We start from the raw sequence: 20,675 nt of genomic DNA on the forward strand, positions 1-20,675 counted from the left end.
GGTACTCGATATGATGGTCGTTTAGAAGAAAGGCAGGCCTATTACGCAGTGGTTGGTGCAGTGGACAGGGATGCCTGCAAATGACGCCACCTGGGAGGAGGCCCAATGCATTATGGCCTGTTTTCCCACTTTCGGCAGCCGTGGTCGGCTTGCCTCTTAAGGGGGTGGGACTTGTTAGGACAAGCCCATTTACATCTCCCCTAATCCTTTTGTAACGGCACAACAGCCCAGTAGCCTAACTTAGCTCAGCTATCTTGGAAGGATGTTGTGGTGGTCCTGTACCAAACATCCCCTTCTCATTTTGTCACCGATGGTACACCATCTATATCTTGTATTGAGCTTGGCCAACATTGGCATTGTGAAATCATGATTAAACTTTAAACCTATTTTTCCTTTATTTACTTGCCTGTATCCAACACATTCTTTTTGGAAGTAGAGAGGAATATGCAGGGAAATTAGTCACTCTTTCTTTCTACTTTCTACCGCGTTCCCAACCTGTAGTACACTATACCAACCTGTAGTACACTATTCCAAGCCAACTCATACCACACAAAATAAAGCAACTTGAACAAGGACAATGAAACTGAAAGGAAGAAACACTGCTAGCGATGGGTTCAAGTTGATTTATTTTGTGTGGTATGAGTTGCAGTAGAAAGATTACATAGCTTTGATCATGTATGTGTTTGGCTTCTTTTTTTTGAATGCATGCGTTTGGCTTCTTTCCTTGAGGGTGTGTGGATAATACATTGCTTTTTTCGTGGACCAGCTCGGGGATAAATAGCAAGAAACTAGAAATTGCCAACACACCATATGAATGGTGTGAGTTAAGGGATTAAAATCCTCCATTATCCCACTCCTAATTCTGATTTAATTAAAGTTTAAATTATATGTTTGGATTCTGTGGGTAATTTAATTTGAAGAGAGGGGTAAAATGATAAAATAAGCATAAGGAGCAAAATAGTAATAAACACAACATTAAGGGTAAAAAGGTAAATCAATAGGGGCAGTACTATTCATAGGATGCTAGAGCTTTAGTATAGACTAGCAATAGTGCCCGCACTTTGCTGCGGGGTTTGCTGTTGCTAATAATTTACAATAATGACAGAATGATAAAATGAGCAAAAATTTCATCTGTCTAAAATTGTTAGGTTTACATTATTGCAGTTTACAATAACATTCTATCACACAATTCTACAGGTAATCCTTCCGCTACATAGTTGCCTTTGTCATTCCTATCCCAAAAAGGGGAAGAAACAATTTGTTATGTTTTTCTGTTAAGGATTATTCTGTTCGATTTCATTTTATTTTACACTAAGTGTGTGATAAATGTTTCAGGAACTAAGGATCCTCAAAGTACTTGTTGAAGGGGAGTCGAAAAATAAACGTAAGAGTTTTGGTTGAGGAATGCCAAAGGGGGAGATTGTATGTATGAAATGTGTTGGGCATTCCATCAACCGCAACAGTCAAAACTCTTCCCCATGTGATAATGGCATCATATGATTAATTGATGAGAAGTTGTCGACTATACCAAGCATGGCAAGCATGCTATCTTTAAAATATGGTTTCTTTTGTCTAAAGCATGCTTGGAAAGAAAACTCATGTGCTCTCTTTCCCACATTCTCACTGTCAAAAAGGAAAATGAACATGATGTGTTAAAATGTTAAAGTATGGCTTTGCTTTTTAAGCATGAAAGATTGTTTAATTACTTTGTGGTGAGTAGGTTATCAAAAGACCAAAAGCAGAAGAATATTGCAGCATGCACATCGAAGTCTAACATGCTTGCTGTCAAAAGATCAAAAGCTGAAGAATATTGCCGTGCACCTCATCTCCTTTACATGACCACCCCTTCTGTCGAAAAACAAAAGAAAAGGAGTTGCATCTGGTTTCATGTTTTTCCATTTTGTCCTTCATGGAGAACGAGCTGTCAAAACGAAAAAGCAAGAACACGACAGCTTGGTGTTCCGTCTTCTTCTCATCAAAATCTTGCTGTCAAATAAGAAAGGTGAAAGCAACTATATCTCCATCTTGGCCAGCAAGGTCTTCATGATTGCATCGAGTGGGCAGCAAGACCAGAAGATCACGAGGTGAATAGGCACTTGCTTCCCACTTCCATCTTGGACAACAAGGTCTTCATGATTGCATCGAGTGGGCAGCAAGATGGAGATATAGTTGCTTTCACCTTTCTTATTTGACAGCAAGATTTTGATGAGAAGAAGACGGAACACCAAGCTATCGTGTTCTTGCTTTTTCGTTTTGACAGCTCGTTCTCCATGAAGGACAAAATGGAAAAACATGAAACCAGATGCAACTCCTTTTTTTTTGTTTTTCGACAGAATGGGTGGTCATGTAAAGGAGATGAGGTGCACGGCAATATTCTTCAGCTTTTGATCTTTTGACAGCAAGCATGTTTAGACTTCGATGTGCATGCTGCAATATTCTTCTGCTTTTGGTCTTTTGATAACCTGCTCACCACAAAGTAATTAAACAATCTTTCATGCTTAAAAAGCAAAGCCATACTTTAACATTTTAACACATCATGTTCATTTTCCTTTTTGACCGTGAGAATGTAGGGAAGAGAGCACATGAGTTTTCTTTCCAAGCATGCTTTAGACAAAAGAAACCATATTTTAAAGATAGCATGCTTGCCATGCTTGGTATTGTCGACAACTTCTCATCAATTAATCATATGATGCCATTATCACATGGGGAAGAGTTTTGACTTATGAGGTTGATGGAATGCCCAACATATTTCATACTTACAATCTCCCCCTTTGGCATTCCTCAACCAAAACTCTTACGTTTATTTTTCGACTCCCCCTCAACAAGTACTTTGAGGATCCTTAGTTCCTGAAACATTATCACACACTTAGTGTAAAATAAAATGAAATCGAGCAGAATAATCCTTAACAGAAAAACATAACAAATTGTTTTCCCCCTTTTTGGGATAGGAATGACAAAGGCAACTATGTAGCGGAAGCTATGTAGAAGAATGATTACCTGTAGAAGTTGCTCAAGAGACACCAACCCAAGAAGAAACAATCAGAGGAAGATAATCCAAGTATCAATACTCCCCCTAAATGGGATCATGTTATGAAGGATGCAATAATGAAATCCAAGGCCTGCGTTGTTAACTAAATTGACAATACCATCTGTAATTGCAGCATACAACTGGGCAATTTTACCTGCAACCTGATGGAGGAACATCATAAGGAATATTGGATGGAATGGTATGAAATTTTGAGATAGTACATATATATATAGAAAGAACAGTGTACATACAAAAAGCTTGCACATAAATTCCAATTCAAACTGCATACCAAGTGATTTTTCTGAACATCGTACTTCAGGATATATATATATAGAAAGAACAGTGTACATACAAAAAGCTTGCACATAAATTCCAATTCAAACTGCATACCAAGTGATCTTTCTGAACATCGTACTTCAGGACACAAAAACAGTCCAGGCGTTCTTCGAGATATGATGCATATAAATGAATGCAGGTATAATAGTCCATGCTTCATGTCAAAGAATCTTCATGGTCATTTATTATTCTTACTGAAAAGCAAATGAGATATGTTCAGAATATGATCTCTACTCCAGCTATACTTAATTAGAGCATCAACTTCCCTGAAAGCGTGGTGTATAACCATCACGGTTTTCAGTGCTACCTAGGTATACACTGTAAGATCTGAGATTGTTTATGTGTATGTACTAAACGAATAAGGGTACAGTTTATTATAAAGAAGAATCATAAGGGTACAGATTCTATGAAACCATTCTACGACAATCTTATTCAAAATTCCATTTGATCATAGGCATTGGTTTGCAGGGAAACTTCCAGTATTTTATTATTTAAAAGATCACCATAGTCCACAGTGTGGAACTTGACATTATCATAAAACTGAAGAGCTGAATCAAGTTCCAAACTATTGTAAGAAACATACAGAGAAGTCATCCAAAAGAATAATAGAATTCATTATATGCTACTTTCCTATTATACTGACCAGATGAAGAAGCAGTAAGAGTTTTTCTATTTACAATGATACAAATGAAAGACTCAAAGAAGTAGTATTTCACCTCTTTCGTAAACTTCGTTCAAAAAGATGGGTTGGTTCTGAAATCTTGGATGTCTTTCTTCTCGATCTGCATGAAAACTCTGAATCGAACTGAGGGGCTTCAGTTGAACAGAGATGAAGGCCACTGCATATCATAATCCTTAGAATGTTACTAATGATTCGGTTTCATTGTACACAATTCTAGAATAGGGTAAAGTGATTGCTTACCCTCAAGACCCAGATTAATCAATTTCACACAGACCCTACGCTGCAACAGTTTCCTGACAATTCTGTCTGGCTCACCCAGGTCTCATCCTTCCTGTAACAAAAGGCAAATTCATGAATAACTCAGAAGCTCAAATGAGAGCATTCCAGCAATGATCTGAAACCTAAATGTAATGTACTTTAGGTTATTAATGCTTATGTAATTTACCACTCTCCTGCCTAAGTTTTCTGAAATGTAATATACATAGGTTCTGTCTTGCTGCTGATTGCAAAGAATGGATTTTTAGATACCAAAGAGCAATAAGAAGAAGGGAAAAAAAAAAAGGAATCAACTTATATCTATTGAAAGAAGCATGATCTTTTTGTACTATCCAAAATGTTGCAAACCAAATCATTCAATTTGATAATATCATGAAGCATCTAATCCATCACTAACTTATGAAATATATAAAAGCTCTAAACATATATGAAAGGAAACAGAGTCACACGGAAACTGTCTGTACCTTGTAGACATATATAAACCACCCTCTCCAACTTGTAGACAGATTAGGAGCATTGATGTTAAAACTGACTGTAGCTGGAATTACATTTAATAGCCTATAAACTGATCTTTTAATGTTGTCTATAATCCCTAAACAAAAACAGAACAAAGAACAAATTAGATTCTTCTCCCAAGGTTTAGTGAAAGAACTAAAGTAAAAAAAAAAAAAAACAGTGATTCAACATCTCTCTCTCTCTCTCTCTCTCTCTCTCTCTCTCTCTCTCTCTATATATATATATATATATTAACAGTTTAAGAAGATTACCAATTGACTTGACTACTCTCCTTTTTAGAAAATACATCATTGTTCTCAGTAGGATCATAATCATAGGAATTGTGATCAGAGCAATCACCAATAACCGTTTCTTGTTCTGTTGACCTTCTTCCTCTTGAGCTGTCAAAGTAAACATATTGGTGACCTATCTTCTTAATTAAACATGTCGAATACCTGGAAGCCACTATCAACCTACCTGGTGTCCTTGATGAGTGATTTTGGGATAGGACAAAAATCCAAGCACTACCTTGTTCATTACCATCTTTTGCAGGAGAGCAGGTGGGTCGAATTGCAGTTGTTATGTTTGCTGATAGAGACTTGACCAGTGGGCCACAGTATACTGTATTTACTGAGAATATCAGTAGAAGAAGCAAATGCGAACAAAGTCAGTTCATGGTTTTGTTGTAAGAACTAAATGCATTGTTTGGTTCAACCAATAGCTTTCAGTACAGTTTTCATTGAGAATAATTCATTAAGAAAACAATAAGTGGAGAGAGTCTTCTAAAAGGATAAGAAAGATGGCTGTGAAATGAGCTAAGCACATAAGGATAACAACGTATGAATAATTGGTCTTTTACTTGCCTTGTTTTTAAGTGTGGCCGATAATGCCTCCACCAATTTCATAATATGTTGCATAAGAAGCTATTGGTTCTCTAACTCCTCCACCGATACATCTAAAGCAAGCTTCTCTAACTCCTCCCCCTGTATTCACATAAATTTCTTAATCTAAGTACCTTTTATCTACTCAACTATTGATTAAACCAAGCCTAAATGGTTCGAACAAAGAAAACTTCGACAAACAGAAACAATTTCAGATGCAGATGCCAAAATTTCTGGTAAAAGCATGATGCTAGGAGCAAAGCAAGAAAAACGCACCTGTCAAAATTTCCCTGATTGATCTCCTTAAGTTTTTATGATCATTTTTAACCCACCTAAATATACAATTGCAAAACATTGTTAATTATCAACATTGATATGATTTATATAGAGTACTTTAAGGGTACATATTCAAAATCCTGAATTAGGTTCCAAACTATAGTAGTTGATCCACCATTAAATTACCAGCGTTCACTCAACATTGATATGATTTATATAGAATAAGCAACTGATAACTGCTCTTTCAAAAAATCCAGACCGATTAGCTGTCAAGGATAAACTCGCGATCTTTAACTTCAAATTCAAACAAAGCTAGGATCTTGTACAGATTAAAGTCGAGTAAAATAATTGTATAGCACATCTTGCCATTGACTTCAACTTTCTCAGACAACAGAAACGCTATTTTATAGTACAGCAGATGGATGACTCGAAGCAAAAAAAAGCGAAAGACAATGGTTGATGATGCTAACCGATTTTTGTAAAAGCTGATGTTGATTGCAGATCTGAAACAGTGCAGCAACTGCCGTCGGTTTAAGGACACCTTCCCAAAGAAGCTACTGAGTCAATGGCACGCTTTATAGGATTAGAGTAGATGGTATAAGTGTAAATAGCCAGAAAAAGAGTAAAACTTTAGATGGAATTACTAATTGGGTAATGCAGAAAAAGAGATTACCTCAAATTTGGCGTTCGATCTTGTGGCACTCTTGGTCAAGTTTATTCTGCCTGAAATCAAATAATAATTGAAAAGTATGACAATGCATTCAATCACATAAGCAAGAAAGTCAACGACATTCAAAATCCCTAGAGTAGAAGAGAAAGAGATATAGTCGATGAGACGAAGGTTGGAGTCGGTTGCAGAGGTCGGTGGAAGCAGACCCAGTTCTCTATATTGCCTCAAGATAGAGACTTCTGGAAAAAAAATGAGGAGGTCGGTTGCCTCACATGGAGACGTCTGGAAGCATGGCAACCCGTAATTAGAAGAATAAGAGAAGGGCAAAAGCGTCATTCAATTGGGGCTCGTATGAACAGTAACGCCTGGAATGAACAGTTGCACAGTGTATACTCCTTTAGATGTATGTATAATAATAATAATAATAATAACTAGAAATGGTGTCCGCGCTTTGCCGCGGAACTTCTTGTTGCAAACAAATTATAACATGAAATGCATAATTGAAAACAACTTCATTCTACTGAAATAGCATTGAAGGTTTACTTATATGCAATGCAGGCTTCATTCAAAAATACATAGATACTCAAATTACTTGCATTTCAGTCATTAAGTTCAAACCATGGAGGGCTTTCCATACATTTTTCATTCCAGTCGAAGTCTATTCAAAATTAGGTTAACCTAGTTAAACTTGTTGCTGGAGTATATTTAAATATGTAGCTGCTCCAGTTGTACCAGTATAAAATGGGTAGCTGCTCCAGTTGTAACTGTACAGAGTAGGTTAGCATAGCGAAAGTTGCCGCTGGAGTTGCTTCACCTGGCTGCTCCAGCCATTGTTGTACAAAAATTGGTTCAACAATAGTTACAATCATATACACGTTCAGTCATTTCTTCTGCTTCCTAGGTTGTGCTTTGCTGTTGATGATGTTGCTGGCTCATGGTCAGCTTGCCTGTCACTTTAAAACGAAGAAAATAGAGTTAGAGGTTAACCTAAAAGCTTTGGTGTGGGAGGATGTTTATAATGAGGATCTCTGGATTGTTTATGAAGACTGCATTGGCATATAGCAAAGAGCTCTTATAGTTTAGTTAGTGGAACCCTCTTGTATTGAAAAGTTAACGGAAAATAACTATAAGTTAATGAAGAAGAAACTACATCTCTCCTAGCTTTTTTGTCTGAATCAGAGATGAATAAAAATGTGTATGAATGCAATTAAGATAAGGACTTGCCTGAGAGAGACAGAGTTCTTGCACTTGTAGGGATATAGCAACCGAGTCAGTGAAATGCTAAGTGATAAAATGACCGACATAAAACTTTTGCTTCTTTGTTACCAATTGAAACAACCCTGTGCAAACATAGCAAGTTAAATTGAATCACAATCGATAGAAATAAGATGTTTCTGATCAAGTAACAAACTGAAATTTCTAAATAAATAGCTTATAGAGAAGCAAGTTTCTTGTATCACTCAAATAAGTCGTTGCATGAATTGAAACAATTCAATATCTTCATTGACACGTGCATTTTCACCATATCGATAGTGAGTAGAATTTTAATGTTTGCTGTAAATAAAATGTGTGATTATGAACGACATTCAAGATATGTACAGTAATCAAATGAGGCCTTTACTGGCAAATTGGGGTTTTTTTTTTTTTTTGTCAAATACCGGCAAATTGAGTTCAAATGAAAATAATATATTGTGTTATTTATATGCAAAGGGAGTTGATGTATTCCTGTAGAGTCTGGTAGGGCATTTACCTTGACTTGAGTCACAACAGAAAGAAAATTAAAAGGTTAAAGTTTTACATATATCCAGTGTGAAAGAGGCTGCTAGAGATGGATCAAGTTTTGAAGCTGTGAGTTAAAGCCACCAAGTCCATACAGTAAAAAAAAAAAAAAAAAAATGAAATCACAAAAAACATTAAAGTCTATCAACTGAATCGATTCTCACATCATCCATATAACAACATGAAACAAAACACTTAAAAATCGAACCTTCAGAGCTGCAATTTGATCAGCGTGCAATTTTTCCAGCTTAGGATCCTAAAAATAACCAAAATTTACATATTAGATCATTCTTTAGTAAAAATTGGAATGCAATTTGGAAGAAAGAATTGAACTTGTAACAATGACATTAGTGAGATTTGTTCCAAATATGAGATTGGAGTACCTTACAGCTGCTGCATCTCTTCCTCTGCCATAAGATGGAAGGGCTTTAAGCACAGGCCACTCATTCAAGTCCTGAAACTCAGTTAATTGGTTGAGTTGATATGACCAAGCAAAGCACATGGTAAATATAAGCAAATCTATCAAACATATCATAAGAAACCAAAATTCAAATTTACCAAGTTACTCTTCACGTCCAACCCAGCTGGAAATTGACAAATATAGTTGCATCATCTTTCTGAGCAAACAGATTAGGCTTTGTAATTTCATGCATTGATATGCAGCGTAAAGGATCAATTTTGTTTTCCCAGTCCATCAGAGCATAAAAGTCTTCCTGAAAAGATTATGTATTGGCATCTTTTGTCAATGAAATTAGGAAAATGATTTGTTGTGGGAGATACTTGTAGAAAATTAGAAACTATAAGTGGTACTACTATTTCTAAACCTCTATGTCTACCAGACATGAAATTGGGATAGCTTATTACCAATGTCATGAACCTTCCTTTCTGATTCCAAAAGCTCATCAGCATCTTGATAAGTTTAGATGAAGATGAATAACAGTATGTAAGGTACTGAAATATTAGGTAATGTCTCTTTCAAGGAATTTTAGATGCTGGTGCAAATGATAACTTTTAGACACCTTATCAATATTATGATCCAATAATTGTTTTCATGGAGTTTCCCTCTTCTGTTTCTTCTTATTCCCTTCCTGAAAGCAAAACAACATATACAAATCGAGTCATCAAACAATGTCTATAACAGCATTAAAAAAATCCAAAAACAAAAAAATATTTAATAATCATTACGCCAAGGTTGAGAATTTTGTGCTGCCCTGGCCTCCACTACATGGTATGATAAATCTAATTCCAATAAATGATTTGCTGAGTATTAAATCAAATACCGAGATGGAGAGCCACTTGTTTTCATTTCTTTTGTTTCTTCCTCTCTTCCCTTTTCTTTCTTCATCAAAATCTCTTCTTTTTTCCCTTCTTCCCCTGTTATTTTGTTATTTTGTTTTTTTTTTTTGTTTTTTTTATGTAATCCAAATTGAGAAAGCTTGATTGTTTTCAAACTCAGTCTTTGGACAACAACAGCAGGTTATATATGTTAACATAAAGTACAGTTGTTGTACATGGTTTTCTCAATTTACTCTATTCTACGCTAAACCCAAAGTAAAGAATAAGTAGAATGTCTCTTTATTCACAAATGAGAGAAGTAGGCTTTTCAAGGTGTAGAATTTACTGAGATCTTCTTATTCACATTTGAACTTTGATTTATTCATTCATAGCTCTACCTCAAACACAAAAACAAATATAGTATCATTATTCGAATCGAACTTTTATTCATCATCTACAATACAGTGACAAATGTAGACTACTAAACTCTTAATTAAAGACAAACAAACTCTATTAACTTGGAAGAAGTGTCAGTATAAATAGGTTTTCATCAAGTCTGCTGTTCTTCAGTCCTAATGTCACTATGATCTTAAAGAATTTCTGAGTTATGAATTGCATATATCAATATGGGTGCCCCCAATATGTTATAAATTGCATGAACTCTGATCAAATATGAATGAAAGAGTAAAACTATAAAAACACATTTTGAAATCGATTATATAGGATCAGATGTTTTAATTACCTGGTTCAAGCTGAAGAACGATCGATGAAACCTTGAGGCCTCTGCAAACCCCAATCCAATTTGAAACTCTCCTTGACAAATCAATAAACCAGAAATCTGAACACCTGAAAAGAATGTATGAATTAAACCACAAATCGACAAAAACCAACTATATAAACCTTTACTCAATCTGAAAAAACTGGAGAAAAAATATTGAAGGAATTAGAAAATGGTTAATTGGATAGTGATGTTTAGTTCAAAGCAGTATATTCATTGGTTGATGTTTATTTGAAAGCAGTTTCTAATCTTTCATTTAAATGCAGTTCGAATCTTTCATGTATTGTATAATCTTGTTAAGTAAATGATCACGCCCACAGTCTAAACAGTTAGGAGAGAATTCCTTGCAACCATGTCAAAATTGCATGTATATATTGAATCATGTTGAGTTAGTAATTTGAATTCTCTCCTGTCCAAATCCCCAGGAAGCAGACTAAAGAAAATGAAATGGCAGACAGTCAATTCATTACAGCTATAGAATATTGCATGAATTAGAAAATGATTAATTCCTTCCAATCATAACTCTGCACATATGGTCACGAAAATTTATAGGATTTAAGTAATTGCAGAGTTGTGGATGCCGGAAATGTTAATCATATCCTCAAAAACAAAAAAGGAAGACATATTGTAAAGTTATCCTATCCTACCCATTCAGGCCATAAAACCCAGAAGCCAAAATCTTAAAAAGATAAAAAATTTCAAATCGAGATTACCTTTTAAATGCTGTAGATGCTATTGGAGTGTCAAATTGAAAAAACAGATAAGACTGCAGGCAACCTTCACTAGAGCAATCGGAGTGTTGTGGTTGAAGCAAAAGAGCCTCTTCGCTTTACATAAACTGATTAGCAAACCTGGATTTGCCCAAATCTCCAGTCTGATCATGGTTCTCTGCTTCACTCTTTCTCTATGTAAAGTTGAGAGGGAGGAGAGCGAGAGAGCGACAAAGCGAAAAAAGAGGCAGAAGGGAGGAAAAGAGAAACCAACAGAAGAGAAAATCCCAAACTGGAGCACGAACAATACCCCTACAAAATGGAAATCCAAGTAGACTGAAAACCAGCCACAGCAAAAAACCCAACGAAAACTATAAACCAAAAAACACAAATCAAAAACTAACCCAAAATGTAGTCAGCAGAGCTATCCAAAACGCATATCTTCTTCCCCTCTGTATCACCACTTTCTGGCTCTCTCTCCCTGTGTTTCGACTGTGCTTTCTCTAGAGACCACGAACCAAATCTACGCACATTTGACTCGACTATAGAAGGATGGCATCCTGTAAATGAGGGAAATAGAAGGGCAAAAGCGTCACTTCATTTCGAGCTCTTATGAACAGCAACTCTCCTTTATTATATAGTAAACTAGAAAAGGAAGCCGCGCGTTACTGCGAGACTTGAAATTTAGTAGAAAGAGAGGTGTAATGAGAAATAAGAGGAATCTCAGAAGTATATGAACCTACAAAGTATAGCGACTATAGCCATAGGCAGAGAAACATAAAACTTTATTCCAAAGTATAAGAAAAGTTGTTATTATTTCTTTCTATGCATAAAATTGTGAAGTACAAATCAAATTGAAGAAGAAAAATCTAAGTGATTGTCAACCATTAACCACTACGATAGTCTTCAAACTTCCAAGAAAGAATTTTCCTTGACGATTTGATTTTCTACAGTTGACCTGCAAAAGTAGATAACTAAGAGCACCGTTAACATGATTGAAGAGAAGTATTATAATGCAAATTATTGGCAGGTTAATTTTCTTATGTAAACCTCAGCTTTTAATGTATCCAACAAAGTACAATGTATTATTGCAGGCCTGACAATGAGATTGAAAAAGGCAACCCAAGAACACAAAAAAGTAAATATCAGGATGAAAAATGCAGGATTATAACCAGATCGAAACTCTAAGGCTCCAACTGCAGTTTAGTTCTCTGCTCTAAATAGAATTATACTCTTGTTAGATAGCCATCACCAAAAAATGCAGCAACATAACCAAGGGCCTTGTTAGATATATCACTATAGCTATATCTAAAATTATTCTTAAGTGCCTATCAGCATGACAATGTGTTGAGCCAAGGGCATTACAGAACCAAACTTCATTTTCAACATTAGGAATTCAAGAAAGCAATGAATTTGGCTTTGTCAAACATAAATAGACTTTCAATTAAAAAATGAAGAGGGAATAGTTTTTTCACATGGTTTAATGCCCAATTTGTAATCAGTATTATCAGTATTAATTAAGCCAACAAGGCTTATGGTTAAATTTTCAAAAACCCACAATTTACCCTTCTTTAATTATAGTCTAAAAATCTATAATTTAACACATGAAGGCTAAAATAGTAAATATAACAGTAAACTGAATTGAAGAAATTACAAAAAAAAAAGGATCTTAGACGTTTTGTTAACTACAATGGCAGTTTAATTTTTTTTTTTAGTTGGCAGTTTAAATAAAAAAATTGCTTATTAAACAAAAAGTTATTCTTTTTTTTTGAAGAAAAAAAAAGTTATTCATAATTTCATAAAAAATAAACATTTTTTAGATAAATTAAGAAAACAAACTCTTTTTTTAGAAATATTAATAAAAACTCAAGCAAAATATTATAGACACAAATAAAGTATAAAAAAAAAAAAAGCCAATTGACACACGCGTGAGCGTGTGTTAAGAGGCTAGTGCTTTCTTGAATAAGATTGATCGAGGAGATTAGCGCTCTAAAGTGTAAAACAGTTTTCTTATTAATGAACAAATATAAATTTGTCAACTCTTTTAACTCTTTTAAGCAGTACCCCCTCATATATGTACTTGCTGCAATTGTTGATCTCCATAGTCATAGTTGTCAACTTGACTATTTCCATTAACATCGGGCACCAGTATCTAGTATGAGTTTCTCTACTCATCATATAATTAGCCACTGCAAAACCATGAGTATCATAAAATGTCACGCCCCTAATTTTTACACAATAAAAATCGATATATATAACCCCATAATTATATATGCGTGAACGTTCAGTCATCAACATCAATATACCTGGAAACGTTTTCCCCTTTAACTACATACATATTGATGCCCTGAACCCACTACGTTCATATTGACCCGCCCATCGAGTCATATATTACATAAGCTTACGAATTAAATTGTCAACAAAAAATAAAACGTAAATGCTCCTCAGAGCTAATTATACAACGGAAGTCCTTATCAACTAGGGGTGGGCGTCCGGACCCGAAAGACCGAGGACCCGACCCGAACCGAGGAAAAAAGACCGAATCGGTTCGGTTTTAGAATAGAAATTTTCGGTTCGGTCTAAAGCCCGACCCGAATTTATGTAATCGGTTCGGTCTCGGGTTGCATATTTTCAGGGCCCGAAAGCCCGAACCGAACCGAACACTGTAGCACATGCCACATGTCAGTCCATGATTGGGTGTTATAATAATAAGTTTAATATTTAAAAAAAAAAAAAAATACACAACCCTAAACTCCTAAAGGCCTCGGTGTCCACTAACTCAACCTCAGCCTCCCTCTCTTTGCGACTTTGCTTGTATCGACTATCGACCTCAGCCCCAAAACTTCAGATCTGATGAAATCTCCCTCTAACTCTCTCAGTCCCTCCCTCACCAGAAATCTGAGTTCAACCCGGTCCCAGTGAGTTGTGTATCTCTCTCTCCGGTCTCCATTACCAGCTCCTGCTCCGGTCTCGAGTTACCCACCAGAAATCTGAGTTCTTCCTCTCTGCCCAGTTACCCACCACCGCTCCGCCATTCACAGAGAGAGAGAGAGAGACGATGATACCGCAGCAATGGGGTCCTCCCTGCAATCACGAATGCACGCACAAGTACGCAGCCCTTATGCAGATTCCATGTAAAAATCCCTCTCCTTCCTCACTTTCCCTCAACACCTTCCCCGATCTTCACTCCCGCGACTGGACCCGACCAGAAATCTGTCGTCCGGCCATCTCACGGTTGACCACCGGCGCCAATCGGTTCGTCTTCTCATCTCCGTTGTCTCTGCAGTCTCGATCTGTACAATCTCAGATTGCGGAAGCCTTGCCTAAGTTGATGCATGAGGTTTGAAAATTGATCACCTCTTCGTGCTCTACGTGTTAGTATAAATAGTTATCGAATTCGATTGGGTTGTGATGAATTTCCCAAGTTGCTGAATTAATGGTGAGAGTTTGGTTGTTAAACTGTGATGAGAGCATGGTTGTTAAATAGAGTTGAGTGGAAATATCATGGTGATTTCCTTTTAGAATTTGGGATGGATTTGTTGTGTTTTAGATTGGGTCTGGACGCTAATTTCTGTTATGGCAGAAATTGCTGAAGTACATAACCTGCTTGGTCTAATGTGTAAGCTTTTGATATTGGGTACTCTTGGAAGATTTAAGAATGATGGTCTGGCCAACTTACTAAGCTTTGTGGAATTTGAATACTTGCTCCATATTGGAGAAGATCTAGTCTTGTAATCAATAAAAGACCCATAATATTCAATCAGAATTTTTAAAGGTTCCCAAATCCCAATCCTTTTCTCTTTTGTTATTTTTCTAGGTCTACAAGGGACACCTAGAGTACCTTCAAATATTACCTCAGTATTGGAGTTATGGATAAGAAGCGCTTTTTTAAGACCCAACCCATATGCATTATATAATTTGATATGCATTCTAGGTACCAAAACTGGCAAAACAGGCAAAACAGTCATTTTGGGCCCGAAAAAGCCCGAAAACCGAACCGGCCCGAATGGGTTCGGTTTCTGTCGGTTTTCAGTTTACAAAAAGCCCGAACCGGCCCGAACCGACAGTTTCGGGTTCGGTCTCGGTCTCACCAATTTTCGGGCCCGGCCCGACCCGAGCCCAGCCCTAATATCAACGGTAAGATCACAAAACTGGCTTCCTACCGTAAAGCTGCAAAGGCGCTACCTCAGCTTCAGCCTGATTATCCTAACCTGCAGGATTAACCCCTACACCGTTTGAATGGTGCACCGGGTTGCCACACAACAAACCCGGTAAGCTTTTGCAAGCGCGTATGAGTAACTCTAAACAACTCACACCAAATCACGGGATAAAAGCCCGCGCAACCCAAGCCAAAACACGAGGAAAACCTTCGACTCGAAAATAAGGAAACATACCATGCCTCCCAAAACAATGCTCTTTTCCCAAAAGAAACAACGAAAGTCACACCGTGACAAAATCATATAAATCGTTAACCTAACAATTCGAATATGATAAATCGATCCAACCTGGATAAAACAACAAATCGGTCCAACCTGGACAAAACACAACACACATCAATCATACCTATCGTTAACCTAACAAATAGCATATGATTCTTTTAGTCCAACCTGGACAAAATACGTACCCAGGAGTCATAAGTAACCTACCTAGATCCCTGAAGTACCATGGCAGACAGACTAGAGCTCTAACTGAATATATCGTAACCTGTCACCTCGGCCAAGGTTCAACCTTACGATATACACTGCCTGAGGATACAACCTGCAACCCCGGATCCTTAGGCCAACCTGACCCTCAGATCAAAACATTAAACGAGTCGCACCGGACCCCAAATGTCAAATCAAATCAAACGGAGACATCACAACCTGTGACTCTCACATCCTCAGACCACCGGTCGTCGGATCAAAACGTTAAATCAAATCAAAAGAAGAAATCACAACCTGTGACTCTCAATTCCTCAAACACTTTTCAAAACAATAGAAATATCATTTCCCACCATTTGTTTTCCGAAAAGCCACAACTCAAAACAATAAAAAGCATCAATTCATGCATATTGTTTTCATCAATCCACAACCCACCAAATCATGAATACATATGTATGTATATATATCCCATAATATATATATGTACACACATAGTCATCCACTCAGAAATGCCACTAATATCATCTATAGTTCATTTCGAAAGCTAATCAAAATCAACCAATTTAAATTCGTTCATGATTGAACCTTGTGAGATTACTCACCTCGAAACTCCCGCTGCGTCTTCAATAAGGAACAAAACAGCCAATCCACCAAATAACCGTCCAAAATACTTCGTCGATCACCTAATCACATACGGTTTCAGCTTAGCAACAATCCACAAATGATTTAAGTCCGAAACCCCTATTTTGAACCACAATCCCCAAAGTGACGCCAATTGAGGCGAAACCACATCCGAGACTACCCTATGTCTCCGGAATACATCCACGATCGACACGTCCCAACCACAAGTTGATTGGACGCTCGGATCCTCACGGATCGAATAAATTCACCGATATGAAACGGTAAAAATCATAACAAATCCATACGAACTCCAAAATTTGCATATTATATATCGAAACGCTCGTATCGACGAGTAGAAGACATATAATACCAGAAACAGTCCCATACATGGCCGGAACACCGCCGGAACGCCGCCACAGACGGAGGCGCACCGCCGCCGGCCAAAACTCATTATTTCACAAAACTCCCAACATCAAAAAGCTTCATCTAAGCATGCTTGTGGATTTTCATAACTAGCTCGAAGTCAGAAAACAAGCATAAGGGATCGAAAACTACCTCACAAGCCGTGAACAGTAATCCAAACTGAGTTGATAGAGTTTTCACGTGAATCGATCCAAACAACCACCAATGATCGATCAAGGAGGCTGCTCTGAGCTCCCCAAGATTGGCCTGAAGCCTCACCGACGTCGGAGCTGCGTTTTCCGGTCGGGTTGAAAAACCACGAACTGCACCGCCTTGCTGCGCTTCCTCCACTGAAAATCGCTGCTCGAGGCCACCACAGAGACGACCGGAGCAAGGAGTCGAATCGATCTGTGCAGGTTTCGCCGGTAGAGGTCGCCGGAGAATGGAGTTCCGGCCGGGTCGGAACACCGGGTTCGGGTCGGGTCAGTCGAAAAACCCAGATACTGAAGGTATCAGTCGAGAGAGAAGAGAGAGAGAAAAACTGAGGGTTTCCGGAAAAGGAAACCAAATGAAAATAGTAAGTTTCTCCTTCGGGAAACTTCTATTTATACCAAAATGGAAACTTCTTCCAATGGCCATAACTTTCTCATACGAACTCCGATTCTCGCGTTCCGCATGTCCACGAACTCGTATCGATGCGCTCTACAACTTTTGTGAAGGAAGTTTTCGGAGAATCTCAACGTATCAAAAGTCAACCTTTGCAACCCCCCTAAAGTCATCCTTTTCAAACAAAAATTCGTCCGAAACACTTCCGCTCCGTCCACGAGCCACGAAACCATCCAATAACCACAATTTAAATTCCGGAAAATCCTCGGAAGATAAATACGAATTTCCGGGGCATCACATAAAATGATCAATAAATGGAAAACACTAAATTTTACATTTAAATTAAAGCTCATCTACTCATCACAAATCAAGTTGCTAAGAACTCAGGGGGAAAAAAACATGTCATTTTAACCTAAATAGAAAATGGCAGTATCAAATATGTCCATTGACAGTAGGAAAGAGAGTAACATGTGACAAAACTATACAACACCATCAAATCAACCATTTTATAAATAAGTAAAAATTTATCAGGGGGACTTTACTGTTTAAATGGATTAAGATTATTAGTGTGAAGGCAAACCTCAGGGTCCATCGAATGCAGTCCCCTGCAAAACTTGAATTTCATTCACTTTGGTAGTTATCTGAAAAAAGGCACAACAAATACTATTAGGAGAAAAGATTCAAAATGATTGTGAAAACTATTGAAAATATAGAATGGCACAGAGGAACAGAAGACATACCTTTGCCAATCCAAAATCTTCAAGCTTCGCAGATCCATAAGCTATCGCCTAAAAAATTTGCACACAAAAAAGGTATAGTTTAGAATCAATGTAGACAAAAAAATGTTGAAAGGAAGCAATGAATCCATAATATTTGCTTAAAATTTTCCTCGTGTTCAATAAGTGAAAGATCAGTAATGGCATTGATGAGCAAGATGTATTTCAGTTTTGCAATAGTTGAAGTAATTTTGAATAATCTGTAAAGAACTTACCTCTTCATCGACCAAGATGTAATGAAGACCGTCATATATCTCGCTGTTGTACCTCCTTGGCCTCCAGATTCTCAAAACGCGAACCCTGATTCTGAAATTAAGCTGAAAAGCTTTTATCTGACGGATTAACGTGTGCGCCATGTTTTCTTGGAGCTGAAAATAAGTGAGAGAAGATGTTAATGTTCATTGAGGATATAATATAAATATGCTGGAAGTGACTATTAATTTTAAACTGAAAATTCTATAAAAAAAAGTACTAAATGAAGCTAAATTTACATATATGACTTCAGCTCCTAATAATGCTAGATGTTGATCATATCGATGTTATGACTTGTTGTATTCAACATTTTGTAATAGATTTGTTAAATACAATTATTTGATCAGTTTGTTTGATTTTAATTCAGGTATTATGAGTATGGTGGAAAAAAAATGTTTTTGAAATGAAGAATCATTTTCTACAGTTTGATTTCTTTGTAACTTTTTTTCAAATATCATTGATCTTGCTACATCAAGTGTAGTCAAACATATTTTAAAATGAAAAATGATAAGTAGTGCACAATGGATTATTCAGTTTTGAACTCAATAACAATTGCACAGTCGATTATGAACTTGGAAGAAAAATGGATTCATTTGTTCATAATTCAAAAATTAAAATGGGAAAAGAAGACAAAATAGATGCATGCAACAGTTAAAAAATGGACAAAAAGATCAAAGTTGAAGAAGAAATAGGAAGATCAAAGTCAAGTATTATGTTACATATAAGCATTGTAATAGGCGTATAGAAACAACTAAGTGAAATAGAAGCATAAATGTATTTGCATTTCTTTTTACACAACATTTGCCTATAATCACAGTATGCCACATTGATAATAATTCAGCTAGATTCTCCACAACCATTCTTATCAACCGGATTATCAACTACAAACTGAAAGTAGCTAAACTAATTCAGCTAGATTTCAGTTTGTATTACATATCTAAACTAATTCACGTCTTAACAACTGCTGTTTCATATCCTTTTTTACACTGTCCCAAAGAAAATTGTTCATCAGATTGTTGATCAGTCTAGCAACGCGTTAAGGAATTTTAAGATACAGACGTATACACAAGTATATATGCTTCCTTTTAAGCAACTATTTTGTAAGAGTTACCACTTATCATGCTTCTCATCGATTGGAATCGTGCTATGATTTAGCTTACTGATTTTGCACAAACTATGAGGAACTATTGAATTTAAAGCAAAAAAAAAAACCACTCACTAAAATCGATGAAATCGCACAGATTAGACCAATTCAGAAAAGAAGCATGATCCAAATATACATTGAAAGCACAAATTGAGCAAATACATAGACAATAATTCTGTATAAAAAAGTACAAAATCAAATCCTGGAATAGGTGATTGCTTACCGTCAAGATCCAACTTGATTAATTTTAAGGGGTTTTGTCCATTTACCCCATTTCTAGGGATTTTTTTCCCTCTTACCCCATTAAGTTTTTTTAATTCCCTCTTACCCAATACACTCTAAGGGAGTCTTTCCTAATACCCCATTAAGATTTTTTTTTTGTTTTTAATTTTTTTTAATACCATTTTACCCCTCACCCATTTGTTACTTAGAGAGAGAGAGAGAAAATGGAAGAGAGAGAAACTATAGGAGACTTCGCCGGAGCCCGTCACCGGTCGCCGGATTCCAGTCACCGGCTGCCGCCCACCGGAATTTGCTGAAAATCCCACCGGAAAGTTTTTTTGCCCCCAATAGACATCTATTGCCCCCTAATAGAGGGGCAATAGATGTCTATTACCCCCCAATAGACGTCTATTGGCCCCCAATAGACGACTATCAGCTATGTATTGCCCCCCAATAGACGACTATCAGCCATGTATTGCCCCCAAGTAGACGTCTATTGCCCCCCAATAGAAGTTTAGATTACCAAAATGGTAATTAATCTTCCTAAAACTACACAAATAAAACTTTGATTAAAGAAAAAAAACGAGGAGATTACATCAATTCAAAACGTCTATTGCCCCCCAATAGATGTATATTGCCCCTCAATATACGTTTCGGTTACTGAAATGAAAACTAATTTTTCTAAAATTACACAAATATAACTTTAATTAAAGAAAAAAAAGAGGAGATTACATTAATTCAAAACGTCTATTGCCTCCCAATAGACCTGCAGCACAAGATTGATTGAATTAAGGCAAGAACAAAAACATGACTAAATTAAAGGATC

The 20,675-nt window shown here is 36.7% G+C and overlaps 1 protein-coding gene across 6 annotated transcripts; it reads right to left on the minus strand.

Moving 5' to 3' along the window:
* Window positions 1-975: 975 nt before the first annotated feature.
* Window positions 976-11,742, minus strand: LOC133735600 (uncharacterized). Of its 6 annotated transcripts, XR_009859162.1 has the most exons (12): window positions 11,591-11,742; window positions 11,190-11,498; window positions 10,441-10,544; window positions 9,443-9,511; window positions 9,288-9,332; window positions 8,982-9,136; window positions 8,807-8,877; window positions 8,632-8,679; window positions 6,648-7,597; window positions 6,445-6,531; window positions 5,975-6,030; window positions 5,675-5,800 (listed from the first exon to the last, which is right to left on the minus strand). XR_009859162.1 is itself a non-coding variant. In XM_062163003.1 (10 exons), the coding sequence occupies exons 1-7, from the start codon at window positions 6,978-6,980 to the stop codon at window positions 4,369-4,371; spliced, it is 879 nt and encodes a 292-aa protein (XP_062018987.1). In that variant the 5' UTR covers window positions 6,981-6,995; the 3' UTR covers window positions 976-2,847; window positions 2,998-3,189; window positions 4,081-4,203; window positions 4,287-4,368. The 6 variants fall into 6 exon arrangements, 5 of the variants coding, with proteins under 5 accessions (XP_062018987.1, XP_062018988.1, XP_062018990.1 ...); XM_062163003.1 differs by lacking the exons at window positions 5,675-5,800; window positions 8,632-8,679; window positions 8,807-8,877; ... (4 more) ...; window positions 11,190-11,498; window positions 11,591-11,742 and adding exons at window positions 976-2,847; window positions 2,998-3,189; window positions 4,081-4,203; ... (2 more) ...; window positions 5,090-5,218; window positions 5,295-5,447 and having other exon boundaries at window positions 6,445-6,515; window positions 6,648-6,995; XM_062163004.1 differs by lacking the exons at window positions 5,675-5,800; window positions 8,632-8,679; window positions 8,807-8,877; ... (4 more) ...; window positions 11,190-11,498; window positions 11,591-11,742 and adding exons at window positions 976-3,189; window positions 3,419-3,558; window positions 4,081-4,203; ... (2 more) ...; window positions 5,090-5,218; window positions 5,295-5,447 and having other exon boundaries at window positions 6,445-6,515; window positions 6,648-6,995.
* Between the last annotated feature and the right edge of the window lie 8,933 nt (window positions 11,743-20,675).

The sequence above is a fragment of the Rosa rugosa genome, chromosome 3 (assembly GCF_958449725.1).
Source record: "Rosa rugosa chromosome 3, drRosRugo1.1, whole genome shotgun sequence".
NCBI lineage: Eukaryota > Viridiplantae > Streptophyta > Magnoliopsida > Rosales > Rosaceae > Rosa > Rosa rugosa.